This window comes from Gopherus evgoodei, chromosome 16 (assembly GCF_007399415.2).
Source record: "Gopherus evgoodei ecotype Sinaloan lineage chromosome 16, rGopEvg1_v1.p, whole genome shotgun sequence".
NCBI lineage: Eukaryota > Metazoa > Chordata > Testudines > Testudinidae > Gopherus > Gopherus evgoodei.
This window is the reverse complement of record NC_044337.1, coordinates 20697720-20720021: the sequence shown is the minus strand read 5'-3', so window position 1 is coordinate 20720021 and position 22302 is coordinate 20697720. Positions and strand designations below refer to the sequence as shown.

The following is a 22302-nucleotide window of genomic DNA, read 5'->3' as shown; positions in this document are numbered from 1 at the left end:
CTTCAAGAGAAACAGAAACACCCAAAGTTCTGCAATGGACCAAGACACCAAAGGAAGCCAATGGATTCTCCATCGCAGGAGAACCAGCTGAATCAACCAGACTGCAGTGGTGGCGTAAGTGCAAGGCTGGCTTTACTGGGAGAGGTCACCATCATGGTAGGATGCAGCTACGTCAGCAATGAATGTGCTGTCACCAGGCTGCTGTGAAACCATGTTGAGAAGAAGGATTGTCTTATAGCTAAGATGCTGGAGACCAGAGTTTGATTCCCAGCTTTGCTATGGCCTCCCCATGTGACCTTAGGCAAGTCCCTTAGTTTCTCTGTGCCTCAGTTTCCCATGGGGACAATAGCTCTGTCTTGTCTATTAGACTATAAGCTCTCTGAGGCAGACACTTACTCTGTGTCTGTGCAGCCTTTAGGCTGGTGGGGGTCTAGCAATATCATAGCAGTACAAATCATAAGTATCAGGAACTTCCATTGACTTTTCTTCTTTTAAAATAACAAATGGCTACAATGACATTTCTATTAATTTCATGGCAGGTAGACCCTGGGCAGGAGGGACTCTGCAGTCTCTCAGGAAAGCTGTTAAATGCAATAATGTTTTGAACCCCAGAGTTCCCTGTGATGAAATGAGAAGCTTCATTCTCCCCTGTCCACAGCCTTGTCTGACCATTATTGCACTCTGCGTACAAGGCTCCCTCTTTGACCACTTGAAGACAGCTGAGATTCGACGGCAGCTTTTATTAACTCTGAGCTGCACTCAGAGCCTATTGCCAGGGGATCCAGGAATAGTCTTAAGATCTGAGGTTTGGTGTTAATAATTATCTGAATGGCCCAAGTGTTAAGAGAGAAATTTGTCTCGCAGTGCTAGAATTTGCCGCCCAGGGAGTAAAAGGTAATTATTAAGTTAACACAGTTTCAAGATAGCCATGTCTGCAAATGCCAGAGTAGGCCGTTGTCTGTCTGTACTGTGATATCCAACAGGGGGTGTATGATGGATATGGTGTTAGACAGTTAGAAAATACGGCTGCTGTTGCCTTCGAAGGGAAATTTGATCTGAGATACTGAATGCATCAGGCTAGAAAGGCAGATCTGATGACTGCATTTGTACATACTGCAAACCTATATTCCTTAAGCGAAAATTCTTTCTCCCACCCCTCCCCTGCACCCACAAGTTTCACTGATCATGGTAGAGGAGAATGTGTATAGTACACAGAACTCACCCCTGTGTGTTCCATGCTGGGGGATGATCAAAGCGGAAACAGACCTGTGAAGCTGTGCTCAGAGACCTGCTAGCTATTACACCCTGCATAATGGGAATGCATCCGCGCTGGACATTACTGTAGGGGCCCCCAGGGTGTAGCCCCCAAGGGTGGTTGTGGTGCTAAACTTCAGCAGCCCCTGGAGAGTGGGATTCAATGTCAGATCATGGAATCCAGACATTGCTTGTTGCTAGCCGTGAGCTTGCGTTGGTGGATGGGCTCCAAGATGATAGCAGCCTTCAACTACCTGAAAGGGGGTTCCAAAGAGGATGGAGCTCGGCTGTTCTCAGTGATGACAGATGACAGAACAAGGAACAATGGTCTCAAGTTGCAGTGGGAGATGTCTAGGTTGGATATTAGGAAAAACTATTTCACTAGGAGGGTAGTGAATCACTGGAATGGGTTACCTAGGGAGGTGGTGGAATCTCCATCCATAGAGGTTTTTAAGGCCCGGCTTGACAAAGCCCTGACTGGGATGATTTAGTTGGGGTAGGTCTTGCTTTGAGCAGGGGATTGGACTAGATGACCTCCTGAGGTCTCTTCCAACCCTAATCTTCTATGATTCTGTGATTCTCACTTCACCGCCTCTGCTGCTGCTTGTGCCTTACTGATTCAGGGAATGCAAGAGCCAGTTGAAGGAGGCCAATTATTTTTGTGGGGATTTTTTAAATTTGTTTTTTCCCCAAAATTTCCTGCAAGGGGAAAAAAATCAGTTTTTCAATGAAAAATACAAATGGACCCCTTCCCCACCTTTCCAGAACTTATGGTTTTTAAAAACCAGTGTTGGGTTAAAAAAAGACTTTTGAAAACTGCATGTCTCAACTTTTTACCAAAAACTTTTACCAAAACTTTGCCAATTTTCAGTTTTTGTTTTTTAGTGGGGAAAAATGGAGAAATCCTACCAAGAAGAAAATATTTCTCACCATAAGTTTAGGGCAGTCTGTACTATCTGAAAAGCCTCCCACCCAGGACTCTGCCCCCTGTCCCAAGTTCAGTTATTTAAGAGTTGTTGTCATGAGCACAGATGGAGGAGGAGAGTTAGGTTAAGTGTTTTTCTTCCCTCTTTATAATTCAGTCTCTTGTGGATGTGAGGTTTGAACTGTCCTTGTGACGAAATGCAAAATTCTTGTTCACACCTTCCCCAGAGGATGGCTGCTTAAGCAGGTGATAGTCCATTAGCAGGGCCTGCTTCAGGCCCCAGCGCGCCAAGCGCGTGCTTGGGGCGGCATGCCGCGGGGAGTGCTCTGCCAGTTGCCAGTCCACCGGAGCCCCGGGACCGGCTGACCATCTGCAGAAACGCCTGCAGTAGGTCCACCGGAGCCGCGGGACCAGCTGACTGTCCGCAGAAACGCCTGCGGGAGGTCCACCAGAGCCGCGGGACTGGCAAACGGCAGAGCACCTCCTGCGGCGTGCTGCTGTGCTTGGGGCAGTGAAATGGCTAGAGCCAGCCCTGTCCATTAGTACCTGCTTGGGGGAGCCAGTGTGTCTTTGTCTCTGAAAACTGGTTTGGGCTTCCTTTTCTGTCTTGGAATATGTTACAGCAATGTTGTACAGTAAAATCTTGTAACTTTACATACAATGTTGATGCACACATTTTACCAGAACAACAATGTTCAGCAGATTATGAGTTTTTAAATGATACCTCACCAGACATACTTTGTACAAAATGTATCATAGTCTTGTAAAAGTGGTGAACATAATGGTAAAACCTGTCACACTGTGTTCTTCTCTGTCCATAGAAAGAGCGAGAGAACGGCTCCAACCTGGCGTTCATGTTCCGGCTCCCGTTTGCTGCCGGCAGAGTGTTCAGCATTAGCATGTTGGATACATTGCTCTATCAGGTGAGAGCAAGCTTACAGATTATGTGGTATTGCTGGGAATGCTGCCGAGGGCTGAGCTGCTTCTGTCTTGCAGCTGCTGGTGTATTAGGGTGAGGGTGCAGAACAGGCATTCTAGCACCATATCCGAGATGGGGTCCCCATCCAGAGAGAGGTCTTACCCTAGAGCAAGGGTCCCTTCCTTTCAGTCTTCTGTGTTAGAGGATTCAGGTAAAACCTCCCAGAGGTTCCCCAGCATTCATTGCAATCTCACTCATCCTCAGGACCCTGTTTGATAGATGGCTAAAGCCCAAGTGGGGTGAATTAGGGCATAGCAGCTGTGCCCATCAGCTTCCCCAAGGGAATGTCTGCCAACTTAAAGCAAAACAGAAATGGGGATGTTTGGAGACTAGACAGGCCTATAGGTCCAGCCCTTCCATCACCTGTCCCACTCACGCTAATGAGAGGGCCTTTCCATTTCAGCCCCCAGCCTCCTCGCTCTACACATGCATTTTCTCTGCTCCCGTAATACCCTGCTCTAAAACTGTGTGGCATCCCCTGGGTTCTGCGAGTGGCTTGGTACGTGTCACGTGTCTAGTTTAGGGACCCTTGAGCCATTTGGATGCATGCCTGACTCTACATTGTGCCCCCATTGTATCCCTCTTCAGGGCACATTTTACTTTCTTCTTGTTAATGATGTTGGTTTCCTGTATTTTAGAGAATCATTTAAAAACCAAATGCAGCATGAGTTAAAAAAAATAAATCCACATGCCATTTCCTCCCTTAGGAGAGGGGGAGGGAGAGAGAGAGAGAGAAGGAAGGAGCCACATGTGGCAGATGTTAGTCACATCACTGAATTCCCCTTTGGAATGTGCCCAGATACCATGGGTGTGGGCACAACATAAGAAGCAAATAGAAGAGAATATAGAATATAATCTCAGATTGTCAATACATTTGTACATTAAAGTGAACAGTTGAACAAGTGAAACCTTTTCTCTGGCCTGATCTCTCTCTGAATTTCTCCTGTCAGTCGTTCGTGAAGGACTACATGATCACCATTACGAGATTGCTGCTGGGCCTTGACACCACGCCGGGTTCTGGCTACCTCTGTGCTGTAAGTGCTAATGTTTGTCTCTTTCAAGCTGTAATGCAGAGGGGTCACACATGCATGCGGGTCTGCACGTGACCATTCTGTGGGGACTGAATCGGGGACTGTCAGCCCCCAAGCCACAGTAAAGAAGAACTTCTGTCACTGAATAGCAGACTGTTGTAGGCACTGGGGCTGGCTTCTAGAGGGAGACAAAAATCACACCAACTTGGCCAGTGGATTGGTTCCTCCATGTCATGTGCAATAAGAGTTAAGTGTAGAGCTGAACCTTACAACAACCTCTGTCCCAAGAGAGTTCGACAGGAACCTCACGCACCCTCCCTGTGGGATCAAACCAAAGCCCTGGGTCTCAACATCCCTGAGCCTTGGAGAAGTTCAGAACAGGATCCAAGCTCTGCAGCTTTGGACCTTCTCAAGACAGGATTGCCCTGTTGCTGAGGGGTCCCTTCAGTGGTAGCAAACAGACATTTTTCCCTGTTGGTCAGATGAAAATCACTGAGGATGACCTGTGGATCCGTACGTATGGCCGTCTCTTCCAGAAGCTTTGCTCTTCCAGCGCAGAAATTCCCATTGGGATCTACAGAACTGAATCGCACATGTTCTCAACATCCGAGGTAAGAAATGTAGAAGTCAGAGAGTGCGGAAAACCTTACAGGCTGCAGCCCTGGTGTGAAAGGTCCTAGCAGGGATAAGTCACTGGATAACATGTAGAAGTACTTCCAAAATGTGTGCAATGGCGTCAGTCAGTCTGGTCCCTTGCACTTAGCGTGACCAGATGTCCCATTTTTATAGGGACAGTCCCAATACTGGGGGCTTTTTCTTATATAGGCTTCTATAACTCCCCACCCCATCCCGATTTTTCACACTTGCTGTCTAGTCACCCTACTTGCACTGTCAGCTCTGAACTGCATTATAGTAACAACCATGTCTAGCCAGGCAAGGAGAAATCCCATATGAGCAGCTGATGGAGTAACATTTCCATCAAAGGACAAGCTGGGCCAGGCTGCCAGCAGCCAAAGGGGGCTCCCGATTCCTTGGAGTTGGCGCCCAGGCAGTGGGATTGAATGTAACAAATGTGCATGCGCTAGCCCGGTGTGAAGCAGGTAGGAATGCGTACTGGAAAGGAGGTTGGTTCGCAGAGTCCATGCTCTTCTCTCCTAATTTCTACATGGCACAAGGGTATGTGGGAATGTTCTTTTTGTTAAAAGACAAATATGCACTGGTGGCTGAGGGGGTTGTGCTTGTACAGCACCTGGCCCTAGGGAATCCTGTGCGGTGCCGGGGCTCTTTGGCACCACCACTATCCCCATTTGAAAAATCGTATTAGTATTTAGTATTGGCACAGAAATAGGGCAGGTGGGGCTCGTCAGCCATGGCAGGCAGCCACCTCGCAGAAGGAAAACTCCAAGTTTAAACCAGGAACTCCAGGCCTGGCCAACCAGTTTGTAAAAGTTGTGCCAGTTGCACCTGCTCTGTGGCCTGCATCGGCGAGCCTGGGTAACTGGACAAGGCAAAGGTGAAGCAAGCACTGGCATAGAACGTTAGGAATGCTGTTTGGAGTTGGGTAATCGTGGGATCCTCGTCTTTCCACTGGCTCATTGCGTGACCACGGACAGGTTAACGGCCTTCTGTGTGGTGCTCTGAACCGGGAAAATGCCATAGAAGCCATGATTAATTATTATTGTGTGTTAACTCTGGACATGTTACAGATCTTAAGCAGTGGCTCAGACAGGGAGACAAGAGAGAGTTAGGATACGATGGGCACTCAGTGATACATATTCACCACTAACACGTACTGCATCTTTATTTTGTTTTATTTCCAATGCAGCCTCATGACATCAGAACTCAGGTGAGAAACGTTTGTATTGAGCCTGTGAGAACGTTGTTACGATTTTGGTTTTCTTTAAAATTTAGTGCACTACTTAATGTTCATCAAGGCAATGATGATCTAGATCCAGCACACAGTGCTGTGAGAAATTCAGCAATACCCAGCATGGGCAGACTAGCATAGTTGGTTAGTGACTCAGTCTTAATTTTGAAGAGTGTTTAATGTTAAATATGAATTGAAAGCCATATAGAGAACTGCTGCAAGGAGCTGAAGGATGACAATTAGTTAAATCCAATCTACCCCTTTGTCAGAGGTGCTGCAAACCATGGCACTATAAATGAATACATGCAATTCGGGTTTAAATTTTATAATGGATATATGCTGTCCTATCTGTCGTGAGGATGAAAGGAAAACATGGAAGTTCTGCTGCTTGGCCATCATGAGAACATTATTCCATACAAACTTCTGTGCCAGTGATGTTACATGCATTTATTATTATTTTTAAATTCCACATTCACCATCTACATAGCTTCTAGTCTGAGAGGGTTTTGGAGTGGAGGTGGGGTTCAGAGACAGGGAAACAGTCCCTTGGTGTGAATGTTAGAACACTGCCAGATAGTAGGAGAATGAAATATCACCACTGAACTGTCAGGATCCACCCAGCATCATCAGGGATCCAGAAAGTAGCAGTCTCAACATGCATATTTCATAATGTTGGGGAATGCTGATTAGTTGGCCGTTGGTGTAAAGGTGTAGACCAAGGTAGAGTCCCTTTTTAAGAATGGGTAGCTGATCACAATAATACATTGTCCAAGTAAGTACCTGGTCCTACAAGGAGCTGGGCACAGCCAGCTCCAGTGAAGTCAGGTGTTCAGTGTGTTTTCAGTGGAAAGGTATTTAGTGCATCCCCTTATGTACTGCTGGGACTTCCAGTCGCAGATCTCAATCAATGTTGAGGATTGTGAGGATACAAAAGATGTCAAGGAGCACTGGAACATCAAGACAAGCCATCACAGGAACTCCTGCTCGAGTGACCAGTCTGAACACCCCTTGCTACGGCGTAAAAGCATGCAGTGGGCACGCAGGCTGAGTCGGAAGGGAAACAAGCACACAAGCAAAACAGCAGAGTGGATCAGCCAGCAGAGATTGAGTCTGTACAGGAGGTCGGAGCGGCAGGAGCTTTCAGAGCTTGTCAAAAACCGAATGAAACATCTGGGTTTACCTACAACTGGGTATGGTAAGTAGGTTTCGTTCTTGCTTACAGTTAATGGCTTTTCCAGCGATGCGCCTCATTCACAAGCTGATCATGTATTTTAGCATCTAGCCAAGCCAAACCAGACACATTTGGGGTATAAAACAATTCCAAAATGAAGCCAGATCCTCTAACTTGTTCATAGCTCTGGATAGTACATTCAAACTTGGCACTCCCATCAACCTGCAGTCCTCTTGCCTTATAAATCCCACAGCACTGAGACAGCAAGGGGCTTGTTTTCAGATACTGGCCTTTATTTCAGCAGTCACAAATAGCTGTGCACACATCTGTAATTATTTTGAGGTGCAATAAATATCTCAGTATCAGGTATAACAAGGGAAATAAATGTCTAAATGACCTAAATTACAGGGGCAAAATTTCACTCATTACTTATTTGTGCCTGTAAAATTGATGACTGGCTAAGGAGAAGCTGAAAATATTGGCCCCACTCTATCATGAAGCTGACCAAAATATCTATTTATAATAGTTGCTAATGCTGTTATCTGAGAATTCCAGCCCCTTGGCAAAGCATGGAAGAAAAGAGCTCAGGCTGAGGCAATATCCTTGCATTATAGTTTTTTAATCCTTCAGCAAATTCTCTCCTAGAATTGTTTTTCAGTAGCTATAGAGCTGAGTGGTTCATTTCGATGTGCGTAGAACTTAATAACTCTTTAATTATCTCACAGCTTCAGTAAAGCAAGTATTGTACGATATAATCCTTGGGCATAATGTAAGAATCTCTCAGTGCAATGATTAGTTCTTCTAAAGTATTTTAATTGGCTCTTAGCCCAAGAGTGTTTCTCACCATTTGTGGACAATAATCGATCCCTTAGTTATGAGGAAGTCTTTAGCCCACGGTGCGCTTGCTTGCTTGTTTTTCTTTTAAACCATTCTGTGCTGCTACCTGTTTGCCTCCATGCTACAAAAGCTTCTGCCCTTCATGTTGAGGAGATAGCTCCCTACCCACACTCCAAAGGGCATCTGGTCTGAGACAAAATAATGCAAAGGAAGAGCCATGTAACTGGAGCCTTCGGGCCAGGACCGTTGTGCATGGTGGGATTGCGGAGCTGGGGTGATCCTGGCAATACAGTTGAGGAGGGATTTTAGATTTCTGGTCTCTAAGTTGTTTGCATCGTTGCAACTTTTCAGACACATGGAAGAGAGGGAAAAGAACTGAGAAATAAATACATTTTGTTTTGGATGGAGGAGTAGGGTTGGGGGTGGGAGTTGAAAGGAAACAAAGATTTGCCCAGTGCACCAGCCGGTTCCACAAGCCTAATTAAGGAAGAAGGTGTTGTTCCGAGGGACCCTTCAGGGCTGGGAAGTTCTACCGGTGGATATGGAATTGTGGAGCGTTTCTCCCGTCTTGCCTTCTGCTCCTTGCTTTTGGACAATGTTCCAATGGCACAAGAAGTTCATTTCACTTCCATGGTAGCTAATCAAATCAAGAAGAGGCAAGGGGTTGGCTTGTTAGGCTCCAGTCCTGTAATTGGGCACATTCTGAGCATGCGTGCAGAGCCTCACTGAGATCATTGGTAGGATCAGAGCCTTCCAGAGTAAAGTCTGAGTGAGCACCAAGCACAAACAATATTATTATTGCTGTCTTCTGGATCAGAGTGCTACTAGAAACATGGAGACAAACCGCTGTGTCTGCATGACTATGTAATGACGCTATGTTGAACAACCAAGTGGCTACAGAGACAGCAGTGTTATCATCATCACGCCCTGTCACTCAGAATCAACCAGAGTGGGCAGCCCCATGCCAATTGGTTTACTGGCATACAAGATCTCACAGTAGATCATCTGCTTGTGTGCCATGGTGTCTACAGGAAACAGAGGCTTGTGAGTGGAGAGTTTTCCATAAGAGCGGTTAATGATGTCCAAGTTAGTCTCTCGTTGGCAACCTGCCAGCAATATGTATTGTCACTGAGCCTTTACAGCCCAGAATTAGAACCAGGAGCAACGTCCATTCGCCAGCACGTTTGTTTCCTTAAAGAGCGGCAGAGAGCTGTATAATGAAGGATCTAACCCAATAGCCAAGGAAGTCAGTGCAAAGATTCCCATTCTAGCATGGTGGAGTAAGTTTGAAGGATTGCCTCACTGCATTCTTCTCAACCTGCTGTTCCCCCACTGTTTAATATCCCAAGACTTTCAGCTGCTTGTTCTGTTGAACTAGCAGCCCTCCTTCAGCCGGGGCTCAAAGTCTGCAGCACAGAGGTGGGCGTTTCCTCCTTTTCACATGCAAATGCCCAAAGAATTACTGTGGTAGATGATCACCAGTTGTTGGCCCTTGTACTAGAGCACTGGAGCCTTCATGGCAGATCCAGAATAACGGACATGGATTTAGTATAACAATGCCCTGGGCTATTAGCTGAGGGACAGCAAGAGCATGTGTCAAGTAGTGGAATAAGAGAACCAAGAGAATATGGTTTTTTTTTAATATTAGACAAGCAGCAAAATTATATGTCCTAATGCAGAGGTGGGCAAACTACGGCCCACAGGCCACATTCGGCCAATGGGACTGTCCTGCCTGGCCCTTGAGCTCCCAGCCAGGGAGGCTAGACCTCGGGCCCTCCCTCACTGTCCTTCCTCCCCTGCAGCCACACTGCCGCACAGGCAGCGCTCTGGGCAGTGGGGTTGCGTGCTCCTGCAGGACAGTGCAGCAGCGTGTCTGGCTCTGGCCGGGCGACGTGGCTGCCAGACATGCTGCTTGAGTGGCTTGGTAAGGAGGCTGGGGCCAGGGAGTTGGATAAGGGGCAGGGGTCCCGGGTGGCAGTTAGGGGACAGGGAGCAGGGGGCGGTTGGATGCGGTGGAGGTTCTGGGGGGTGGTGAGGGGATAGGGGACAGGGGGTTGGATAGGTATGGGGTCCTGGGGGGGTGCCTGTCAAGGGGAGGGGGTGTGGATGGGGGTCAGAGCAGTCAGGGGATTGGGAGCAGGGGGGGTTGGATAGGGGGTGGGGTCCCAGGGGTGGTTAGGGGCAGGGGATCCTGGGAGGGGGCAGTTAGAGGACAAGGAGCAGAAGGGAGTTAAATGGGTTGGGGGTTCTGAGGAGGGCAGTCAGGGGGCAGGAAGTGGGAGGGGGTGGCTAGGGGGTGGCGGCCAGGCTGTTTGGAGAGGCACAGCCTGCCCTACCCGGCCCTCCATGCTGTTTTGCAACTCCAATGTGGCCCTCAGGCCAAAAAGTTTGCCCACCCTGCCCTAATGGAAAGATTGTTCCAGTAAAACTACCAAAGGCCAGAATGACTTTGAGATACAGACTATCAAGAGCTGGTCACACAGGTCAGAGTGCTTGAAGGTAGTTGCAACTTGTACATCTGCCTATTCTTAGCAGATGTCTAGGGTTTTCGCACTTGTGAATTTCTACGGCTTGCTCCTATGGGCTTGCACGACCCTCTAGCATTTGCTGGACATTCATTCTGAAGTGCAGCCAAATGTCCAGGTGGGTGAAAACTTGAAAGGAAAACTAGACCCTCTCACATAGTGGGCGCCATTAGACTCATAACAGCTCAAGGTGGGATGCTACACCCCGGAGTGTGAATGAAATCCAAATAATTGGCTGTGATATTTTGATGGTGGGGACAAGGGTTAACCTCTGAAGTTTATGATACCCCTGCTTATCCTGTCCTATATAGCGACTGCAGCATACATGGTGTGTGGGCTGGGTCCATGTTTAGAGCTCTCTGCAACACCTAGGCCTAGCTGGACTCCAGGCCTTGTTCAGCTGGAACACTACATTTCCAGGCTTGAGGAGAGTGGAGAGCTGGTCAATTGGGCATTTAGAAAACATGGAGAGGGATAAAAGAGGAGGAGATGGAAATGTGCCGCTGACGTGCTGTGAAGTCGAAGGCTCCTTTGGACCCAGTGATGTGTCCGTCGACCAGTCACGTTTGGCACAGTGCTCTGGATACATTATCACAGCATATCACCTGTTGGTGTCTGACTATCTGTCACCTCACAGACAGAATGCATTGGGCTGCCTTCTTTTCCCTTTCCTTTCTTTTCTTTTGCCCATTTTATCATGAAAGCTCAGGAGTTCGTCTCTAATACTTGCCGAATCACTGCTTGCTGATCTCTCTCTCTCTTTCTCTTTGTTTATGTCTGTACCTTTTCTCTGTATGTTCTGTAGAGGATGTAGCAAATTTAACAGCCAGTGATGTGATGAATCGGGTAAACCTTGGATATTTGCAAGGTAATTCTTTTTCCCTGGGAGTCAAGCTTGACTCGCTGCACCCAGCATAACAAGATCATGCCAGTTAAGTCTAACCCACACACACTTGCCAGTTTTCACCTTAGACTGATTTGAGCCCTTTAAGCACTTGTTTGTGGGAGAGGATTGGCAAAGAACCATCCTGTAGTTGAACCACAAATGGAAGATCCAGTAAACTCAAAGAGAGAGAAAATTCAGTGACTGTTTTCTAGTTGAAAATGTTCAAGGAAATTACAGCTGTTAATTGCTTCTTTAAAAATCCCTCCACTGCAACTCGATTTACGTCTGTTGAAACCATTGGGAATTTGAGACCCAGAGTTTTTTTCCTTGGCAGAATAAAACAGGTTGGGGGTAAACTGCGACCTCTCTGGAAGCTATGGAATATGGGCCTCAGAGTTGGATGTAACTTGCCCCAGACTTGTATGCTTCTCCAGATGCCTGAAACTCTGAGTCTGAGACAGCTTACAAAGCACTTCGGGGCCAGCCAATGAATGGCACTATAGAAATACAAATATTTCATTATCTTATTTTAAAATGTGTGTCCCGGGATCAAAATGTAAGAGGCTTGTACAATTTAAAGAACTATTTTCTACTAGGTTTTGTTGCTATTTTATTTCAAAACTCCAATGGGAGAATCCCAAAGTGTAACAAAACCATTTATGTGTTATTAATGGTTAGCCCCAAGTCATCTGTAGGTGTTTGACCTGATTCAAAGGAGCAAGAACCAAATTCTGTTAGCACCCACGCTTTACCTAGTCTGAGCACCTTGTTTAGTCTCCAAGAGGATGGTCTCATTCCAGTCCGATGGGATTTATTTGCAATTACCCCCGGACTGAAATCTCACAGTTGGAGCTGAATTTCATACTGGGTTAAACAGTAACTCAGTCCCTGACTGAAGCATGACCATGCTGTGTTGCTTTGTAGAAAACAGGCCATGCTGAAAGAAGTTGAAGCATTTAAGTAGAGGTACCTGTGGGAAGGGATTTTAACTACAGATTACGGTCATCAAAGTTCATATGATTTTGATGGCGACAGCAAAACAAAATATAAAGCAAATCTTTATGGAGCAATTCTCTGCCAAGACCCTTTTAAATCAAAACCAAAGATGAGCACAAAAAATTTGTCCCCTATTTGAATTTCGGGCCTTCATTAGACAACACTTAAGGTGAAAAGTTGGCATTTCCCTATAGATTGTGTGCTTCGTCAGAGAAATGGCCCCAAATGTGGTTTCATGGAAGGCCCACTCAGTTACAGTATATTGCCAACTAGTCAGTCCGTATTTGTTAATCCATGTCTCAGTGACTTTTTTTTGCCTGAAGCTTTTTTGATTTATTATGCTGTAAAGCTGTAAATACCTCGATGGTCAGAGCATTATGAATTCGTACTTACAACCTGATAAGCCAAGAGAAAGAATAAAACAAAAACTATGTACAGAAAATGTGCTAATGTTAATATTATTTTTTGGCTCTTCAGCCAATCTACGAGCTCATAGGTTTTTAGTCAGGAGACCAAGTTTCTATCTGGACACTCTCTAACTTGGTCTAGCGAGCATATACCTGCAACTTGGGAACAACAGAGTCTCTGATCCAGGGGAGACGCTATGGCAATATACTTGGTGGGTTAGCAGTGCTTTGCTCTAATGCATGGTTTTGCTAGGAAAAGTGGCTTCCATGGAGCAGGAGAGCCTGCCTCTACCAAAGGTTTGCCCACTCCTTCCCCAGTCATATGGCAAACTGCGCATTTGTAATACCCAAGCTGTAAGAATTTTTAAATGTCTCTAGCCCTGCTCTCATGGCATTACTATGCTTCTGCTCCCTTTTCACTGTAAGGCTAAGCATTGGGATGTGATCAGCTAAAACCAAACTATCTGAGGGCTCTAAATATTGATTGGTTGCTCACGGCGATGGTATTCTGGACATAGGTTAGAATGATACCAAACAACAGCTTCCCAAAAAGAAATGCACGATTCACAACACTCCATAGCAACTGACCCGTCTTCCTTCATCACCATGGAGATGGTCAGCAGCTCCCAAGGCCAGTAGTGGGAATCCCAAAGAGGGAATGATGTGGGATCAAATCCCAGAGGTGGGGCCCTGCTCTTGAGAATGCACTTTGGCTTTCATTGACTCTGCCCTCAGGACAGATAGCTGAAGAGTTCCTTCTGAGCGGAGACATGCTGAGGCAGAGGGGAGCAGAGAGCTGGAGACCAGGCTAGGGTAGGTTATTGAGGGCTTTATAGGATTTCATCCATGCAAAAGTGAATTGGAAGCCAATGTAGAAAGTGAAACTCAGGCTGCTATTGAGAGGATACCCACTTATATTATACATCGTGGCCATGTGTGATGCACTAGCTGAAGGTGTGGCCTTCCAGGTTAATCCTAGCCAAGGTGCTTTGCTCCAACCTTGAGCGAAGAGGCATAGATATATGTGATGCACCTAGAGGAATGGATGCTGGCTCTTGGCCAGCTGAAGATGAAAGAAAGTTGCTCCGGGCTACTGGTATCTGTGTGCCTAGTGATAGAGAGGGGATAATGGGGGAAAGCCGATAAGGCCCTGTGTTAGACTCCCATTTTAAGCAATACCCTTTGTCCAGATCTCAGCTATCTTTGGCTCCTCGGAGACTCCTCTGTTCACAAGCTGTGGAGATAAAAGCACAACCATTTTCTGCTCCTGGGGGCAAGTGTAACCATTTTCCAGGCTGGTTGCTTGTCTCATATTGCCTGCCGTATGAGATGTTGAAAAGACAACACAGTCTCAGATCCAGCAGAAACGTGGAGCTCCAACATGCTCGTGGATTTTCATTGCAAGGAGACCTTGACAGCCCTGACGGAGATGGGGTGGCAGGCAGATTGTGTGGATCTGTTTCTGAATGGGGGGGAAGGAATGAGAAGGGTCAGGAAGGAGGGATTTGATGTATATGACTGCAGTGTGGGGCGCCATTAAACCCTTCAACCTCTGAGGTTTCACTGTCTCCATCTCTAATGTACAGGGAGTTAAAGGGTCACTCTTTGCTTATAGCACAACATAGTGTTTACATGGCTTAGGCTCTTTAAAACAAGCTGTTAGTGAGGCCACAGGAATAGCTAGCCTGTGTAGTCATTACAACCTGTTTATAGATTAATCTCTGATCGAGGTACACCTCTGCCCCGCTATAACATGAATTCCGATATAATGCAGTAAAGTAGCGCTCTGGGGGGGGGGAGGGAGGGTTCACATTCCGGCGGATCAAAGCAAATTTGATATAACGGGGTTTCATTTATAACGCGGTAAGATTTTTTGGATCCCAAGGGCAGCGTTATATCGGGGTAGAGGTGTATTCGTTTTCACAACGTTCTGTACAGTAGCAGAGAATGCATGAATGTTACGGCTTAGCTGATTTTCCATTAGCCTCAAGCGCTATGGGCTGTATGCACATATCCATCTCGATACCACTGACGCAATGATTATTGGAAACAGCCATACACAGGGCATCAGTGGTGCCAACTCTGCAACATCACTTTGCCTGGCGTCCCAGGGGGAGACAATTGCATACTATTTGTACACGCAATTCTGAACAATGCTTCTGTGCTAACCAGATGTGCACACGCTGCTATGAGCATATTTACGTGTGATTAAATTCAGTTGGCACATCTGCCCTGGAAATCAAACATTTGCTGTCAGTTGGAGTCATGCATCTTTGCACCTGCATTTGGCTGTTTGCTCAGACAAATCTATTTCATATTTTACTTGACTTGCTTTTATAGAAGTGTTGGCATGTTTCCTGAAAAAGTATCTTCTAGAGTTCCACTGGAGAACACATTTTAAAGGAACAATCAATTATATTGTAATAATCAAAACCAAGGAAGATGTAACAAGAACTGAAAAGACTAGGGGGTTGGGAGAAAGGGTCAGGCATAGAAGGAGAAACAGTAAAGTAGAGAAAACACATGCATGAGATAACATCTGTTTAGGGCAGGTCTGCTATTGCAAGCTGTAGCAGACTGTGGCACCATTGAATATTCGCTCTATGATAAAAACCTTAACTACGATTTCAAAAATTGTGCAAAAATCTAATAAGCACAGTAGCTGGTTTTCTGTGCTGCTGGAGTATTTCAGATTAATATTAGAGCTGACGTCCCAGTGAAAAGCCTTATCGTGATTTCATGTAACTGTCTCAGTCATTACGCTGCCCTTGACTTACCTCTCTATTAACCTGTCATCCCATTTTTCCATCCTGTTCGTAATGCATCTTGTCAGTGAATGTGACAAGTGCTAATTGTTTGACAGCTCCCAGTCCCATTTACACTTACCGAGCTACACGCTGATGAACAGAATTTTCTTGACTGCTGAACAGACGTACTTGCGTTCATTTCACTCATGATCTGGTTGCTCGGTTACTTTCAAAACAAGCCAGCGCTACCGTTTAGAACACTATTTACTCTGTGCCACATGAACATGATGTAACTAGACCATGCAAATAAATATACCCATGCAATTATCTTGCTGGCAGCATTGCTGAGGCTAGTTCGATGGAGTATTATGGTTTACAAGGTAATTTATGATATGCATGTGTTGATGGCCATGAATAATTCCTGATGAAGTTGCTAGTAACTCAGAGCCTTGCTATTGAATTCTGCCATCATTAAGTACCTAACTTTGCTACAGTCCCATGTGCTCTGAAACTACAGTGAGTTTTCTTTGGGTAGTATAAAAAAACCATGTAAATAAATCTTGCTGCTGGGCTAAGAATAAAATAATGAACAAGGGGAAATCTGGGAATGTGGCGAAAATCATACAGCCGACGGGTATTATAGTTGCATTGGACAGCGTTTTGGAGGGTGCATGGTGCACGTAGTGCAGTAAGAGTAACGTCACTTTTCTCTTTGCATTAAAACAAGGTAAGACTAGTTCTTTACTTTCCTTAGCGATGCCATAGGGTCTGAGATAGACACTAAAAATTGTCCAGCACTGAAATACCTGAGTTGTGTGGCTGCCATCAAGTGCTCTCAGATGCTCGCATGTGCTCAAGCAGCCTGGTGCTTTGAAAAAGTGATGGTTGAAAGTTCAGGAGCCAGCCCCATGTCCAGGGGAATGAATGAGGCATGTGTAGGGCCTTGCTCCAGTGACCGCCTATAGACTTGGAAGAGGTTTTGGCATAAGGATCACTGACTGTAGGGGTTGTGTGGAGAGCATGAGGGACAGCATGCACTGGAGTGTGACTATAGGAGCCTGGGGAAAAGGAGACCCCCCCAGCAGGCTGTGTGTATGGTTGTCAGAAAGCTCTATAAGATAGAAAATGGATGAGGTAATATCTTTTATTGAACAAACTTCTGTTGGTGAAGAACCAAGCGTTTGAGCAACACAGAGCTCTTCACTCTCAGGTCTGCATGGTTGGCAGCTTGGCGAGCTGTCTGAGTATGGTCCAGGCAGGTACATACTTGGGCAGCTAGCACAACCAGCCCTTTGCGCTACCCTGCTATTTTTAGTATGCTAGAGCAGAGCTAGCACAGGCATGTCTAAGCGAGCAGGGAATGACCCCCCGCTCCCAGCTCAAATGCAGACATACCAGTGAGTGACTGCTCAGCGGTGGTCCATGACCCAGCCCATTCCAGGAGCAGGATCAGAAGGGGAGCCCTTCAGCTATCAGATTAGGGTGCTCCCAAATTATGAGCTAAATCCTGGCTGGGGGTGGGGGAGAGGTCTTATTCTCCAGAGAAAGAACTGGTGCGCTGAGGATTTAGTGATCACAGGGCTCACCGCTTATAAACCAGCTTTGCCATTCCACCTGGGCCACCTTGCAGCCCCCTGCTAACCACCTGTCTGCTGGTCTATGCAGAGGGGAAGGGAACCTGCTCTCCTCCTACAGCACCTTTAGAACATGCTAACACAAGCTGATGTTCATATGCTTTTTCGCGCTAATGCATCATGGACTCCAAAGGCAAGCGGCTCCTCACAATCCTGTTTGCCCCCACCTGCTTTTGTGGTGCTGGTTGTCATGTTAGTGAGGCTTTGGCTTGTCTGGTGGGAGGCACCCAGGTACAAAAGTGAGCTGGGGTGAGCCCATCTTGGTTAAAGTGCTGCTTTCATTGGGCTGGCCAGTGCCAGGCTTGGATGAACCAAGGGGGCCTGGGAGCGTGTAAAGAAAACCAAGTCAAAAAGAGCCTTGAGCCACCAAGCACTGTTGTAGCAGGATTTGTCATAGGGCTAACCCGGCAGACATGCTGGACATGTGAGTTTAGAGCACCATTTCACGCATATGCTTCAGCACATCTGCTTCTGTAATTGTCATGCATTGGGGAGAATCGGGAAATGCCCAATAGCCCCTATGATGCCCCATTTTCAAGTGCATGTGCAATTTAGAAAACGTTCACTGACTAATCCAGCCAAGAGTTACCACTGATAACCCCAGCCACCTGCATAACTACTCCGCTTTTCACCCCTTGCAGATGAAATGAATGACCATCAGAACACATTATCCTATGTCCTGATTAATCCGCCGCCGGACACACGCCTGGAACTCAATGATATAGTGTATGTATGAACTTCACACAGAGGGGTTGCACTGCAATGCAAAATGGTGGGAGAAAATTGCTAAATGTCATCTGAGTAGCTATATATTTATTTGTGAGATTTTAGCTGACAGGTCGTTCTCATGCTCTGGGGACCCTGCCATGGAGAAGGGATGTGGCGGGCGGTGGGAACCTTGGGCTGGGGGGTGGGGGGCAGGGGAGTGGAGGAAGACTTACCAAGCAGGCAGTGGAGGCCTCAGGGAGGGGAAGAAGCTGAGTCTCCACCACAGCCCAGGTGTCCAGCGGTGGGTCAGCAGCAGCTGCACCAGGGAAGACTAACCACCACCACCCCCATGAGAGTCTTATATTTGTGCAGCTGGTTATACACAGTCTGCCCTGAACAGCGGCGGCTCCAGGCACCAGTGCTCCAAGCGTGTGCCTGGGGCGGCAAGCCGCAGGGAGTGCCCTGCCGGTCGCTGTGAGGGCGGCAGTCAGGCTGCCTTCGGTGGCTTGCCTGCGGGAAGGCCGCTGGGCCCGTGGATTCAGCGGCAATTCAGCAGCGAGTACGCCAAATCCGTGAGATTGGGGACCTCCCGCAGGCAAGCCGCCGAAGGCAGCCTGCCTGCCGTGCTTGGGGTGACAAAAAAGCTAGAGCCGCCCCTGGCCCTGAAGATGTGCTGCGTAACATCTTCTCATATCTACTGGGGTAAATCTGGAGTAACTCCACTGATGGCCACAGAGTTAACTTGGGAGGAGCTGAGGGCAGAGAGCTTGGGTAGCTTTCCCAAGGAAGCCTGTGTGCTTGGAAATGAGTTAGGTGCCTACCACGTCCATGTAACACTAACAGGCTTGTTCCGTGTTTCTCCTAGGTATTTAATACGCTCTGACCCTCTAGCTCATGTCTCCAATGACTCTCACAGTCGAAAAAGCAGCTGCAGTAAGAAGCTGGACCCATGCAATCCTGAAACAAGAGATGAAACGCAGCTCTAAACACCTTGCCACTGACCACGGCGTCTTCTCCTACTGCTCATGCATGGAATTGTCAGAGAATTTACTATAAACTTTACCCAAGGGGATGAATTCTTTGGGGACAAAAACGGATTCCAGGTGGAATACTTAAAAAAAATCCAGTGAACACTACTTGTCCATGGGTTCCAATGCCCTGGCAGATGCCTCCGCATTGCACTAAGAAAATGTAATTCCCAACCTGGATTCAAGCTGCTTAGAAATGCCTTGAAAGAAAGTTCCTCAACCCTCAGAGTTAAAGGACAGCTGGCCAAATAAAAGGCTCGAGGATTCGTACGGTTATTTGTTTTAACTGTTGTTTTTTTTTAATATATACCGCAACTAGTGAACAGTCTTCATCAGTACTGGTGGACATGGCCGAAGTGAACAGAGACTACAACTGAAACCTGCTTGACTAGAAGGATCGGGCTGAAAAACACCCCCAAACACTGCTGGTCACATTGTACCCAGTGGAATGTGGCAGTGTCAGGGCAAGAGAGAAAATTATCATGTAGCCTTTGTTTTCAATGGTATCCTTCCCCCTGCAGGCTACCCACCCGTCCTAATGCTCTTCAGCGGTTGTTGCCTTGTTTTCCATTATGGGGAAAGAGACAGCTGGGGGAGGGAGAGAGGTGACAGACATCACTCACTTTTAATTAGCCATCTCCAGTTCTGGTACAATAGCACATCATGCCTTTGGAAGCTCCAGCAAGCTGCTGAGGTGGGACAAGAAACCCCTTAAGCTAGAGGGCTGCTGGAAGTGTGTGATTTGTCCTTATGCGCTGGGGCGATGAGCCACAGCCGTTGTCAAATTACAGCAGTGTACATTTATCATCCTGTCAAATGCCTGTGCCAAATCCACCTTCCTTTTAAAACAGGCAAACTGAGGACCAAAAGTTGTGACATCATCCCCGTGCTGTTTATCTGTGTTCATATCTACATGGAACCCCTGGTTCAGCTGGGCCCCCCAGACTCGCACCCACCCCGAGACTTTGGCACATCACCACATATCAAAGATCAGCTCTGGCTGGCAGTATTACAGAAACCATGTGTGCTGGTGCCTTACTCTGGGGGACTGGATGCCTGTGCCCCAGGGAAGTGAGGCATCCCCTCACCCATCTCACTGGCCAGACCCGGTCTCGTAGGTGCTCAGAGGGCACCCAGGAGAGTGGCTCCCTGGCCAGAGGCCGTGGTGGTGCTGGCCCCCATTTTATAGCTCAGTGCTTAGCACCCTCACCTAAGATGGGCACCCCAGCTTCAAGTGGAGGGGGAGAAAGGCTTGGAGCAGGGGGCGCAGTCTGACACTGAGCTATGGGATGGCGGAAGGGGCGTTGGTTTGCTTGTCCATGCTGGATAACTATTTAGAGTGAGTCGTTGGCAGAAGGGAGCTCTTGCCTCTCCCCCGCCACTCAGAGTTGGGGGGGAAGGCGCCCAAGGCAGCCATCTCAAGCACTCGTGCTCAGTGGGCCAATGCCTTTTTAAGCCCAAGTGGACCAGGCTTTAACAAGCTAGACTGTGGGAAACCCACCGGAGAGTGTCCCATAGCTGAGGGGGTAGAACGCTCCCTAGAGAGGTGGAAAACCCATCTTCAACTCCTTTCCCCCTACCACGGAGAAGGGGGAAATTAACCCTGGGGAATGTGGGTTTCCCACAGCCTGGGTGAGGGCACTAACCACTGGGCTGCAGGCGGGCGGGGGGACAGCAGCAACTTTGCTACCTGTAGGCGAGGGTTTGCACCTGTGACTTCCACACAGCGCTAGACATCTTATTGCCACCCAGATTTAGGCACTGACCTCCTTTAGAAGGGCGGGGGTCTTTGGTACCCTTCTCATTGCCCTCTCCCATTGACACACCCCAGTAGCTTCCCTGCTCCATGCGCCAGCTTTTGTGGAATCCACTCCTACGTGCCTCTCGGTTCCCAGTCATTGTAATAGGGAGCCAAGGCTTCAAACCAGCCCTTGTGATGCTCAGTGATTTTTCTAGGTGCTTAAAAATTACCCTCGCACTGTTCAACAGGCAACGCCCAAGTCTCTTTGCAACTCTGGTCCAAAATTTAGTCACTAGGCCTCGTTTCACAACAGAGTCCACATCTACAAACATGAACACATATAGCTATATTATGCCAGAGACCTCATGTGTGGAGGGGGCCCAGGGCTGGAGCAGGGGATTGTGGGGGTTCAAGGTGCACTGCTTATGTCAGGAGTCTCCCAGAAGGGGCGACATGTCCCTCTGGCTCCTAGGTGCAGAGGGGGCCGGGGGCCTCTGCGTGCTGCCCCTGCAGCTCTCCCTGCCACTGAGAGCTATGGAACTGACGCTTGGGGCAGGAGCAGAGCGTGGAGCTCCCTGGCTGCCCTTGCACATAGGAGCCGGAGGGACATGCCAACCGCTTCCGGAAGCCACACAGAATTGACGGCTGCGGCAGCACAGAGGTCCCTTTTCAACGGGGCCTTCTGGTCCAGCACCAGACATCTGGCAACCCTACACACTGTAATAGGTCCCAGACAATTTGATAGATTCATTTTAATTCCTTTTACTGTATCACCAAATCTTGCCCTTCACTAAGTGTCCAGCTGCTGTAGTCACACAGGCTCACTTGAAAGATGCTGCTGAAATTCAACATCTCCCCTACACCCTTCGTTTATTGCCCCCTTAGTACCTGGCCTCATGGCTGTGCAGTGTGACACTCCCTCCCACCTCCCTGATTCTGGCCAGGGCCAACCTGGGACTCCTGCTGTGGCTGATCCACCTCATTTTTCCATCTGGTGAAGGCTGGTGGGGTACCTGCCATCTGCCTTGTTTCTGCTAAACATTTCCCATAGCAATGGCTCCTGGCACCTACAGGTGTTTTAAGCACCACATTGTCTAACCCCTGTCACTGCAGGGGCTACGGGACCTGGTGCATAAGAACACCAGCAGCCAGCCACCCCTTGTCTATGGCAACACCGCCCTTGTGACTAGCACTGGGGAAACTGGACAGATGGCAGCAACAGGGAGAAAACTGCTATGCAAAGACCAGACCATGCTGCTTCTTGAGCATGCTCAGCCTCTGCTGGCCCAGGGAGTACAGAAGGAAGAGACTCAGAAACAAACCACAGGGCTTTCTCCCAGCATTGAAATGTAAGTGCTGGAGCAAACACCCAGCCCAGCTTGTGCCCTTTAGTCATTTTAAAAAGGAAGATTAAAAAAACCAACAGTTTGTAGAGACTAGCCCCCAAGGTTGAAGAACGGGGCCTAGCGTCAGACTCCCAAGTCCAGTCAGACACCTAAGTCAGGGGTTCTCAAACGGGGGGTTGGGACCCCTCAAGGGATTGCAAGGTTATTAACTGGGGGGGGG

The 22302-nt window shown here is 47.7% G+C and overlaps 1 protein-coding gene across 11 annotated transcripts in view; it reads left to right on the top strand.

The window, feature by feature from the left end:
* KCNT1 (potassium sodium-activated channel subfamily T member 1) overlaps positions 1-22302 on the top strand; it is a 193209-nt gene extending 170907 nt beyond the window's left edge. For 7 of the 11 annotated variants that reach the window (XM_030536119.1, XM_030536124.1, XM_030536129.1 and 4 more), the window contains 8 exons: positions 3001-3102; positions 4109-4192; positions 4672-4800; positions 6015-6035; positions 6948-7251; positions 11395-11457; positions 17901-17985; positions 18833-22302. In XM_030536119.1, the coding sequence (XP_030391979.1) occupies positions 3001-3102; positions 4109-4192; positions 4672-4800; positions 6015-6035; positions 6948-7251; positions 11395-11457; positions 17901-17985; positions 18833-18953 (909 nt within the window). In that variant the 3' untranslated portion in view covers positions 18954-22302. The remainder of the gene's footprint in view (positions 1-3000; positions 3103-4108; positions 4193-4671; positions 4801-6014; positions 6036-6947; positions 7252-11394; positions 11458-17900; positions 17986-18832) is intronic. The other 4 variants (XM_030536130.1, XM_030536126.1, XM_030536123.1 and 1 more) reach the window with 2 other exon arrangements.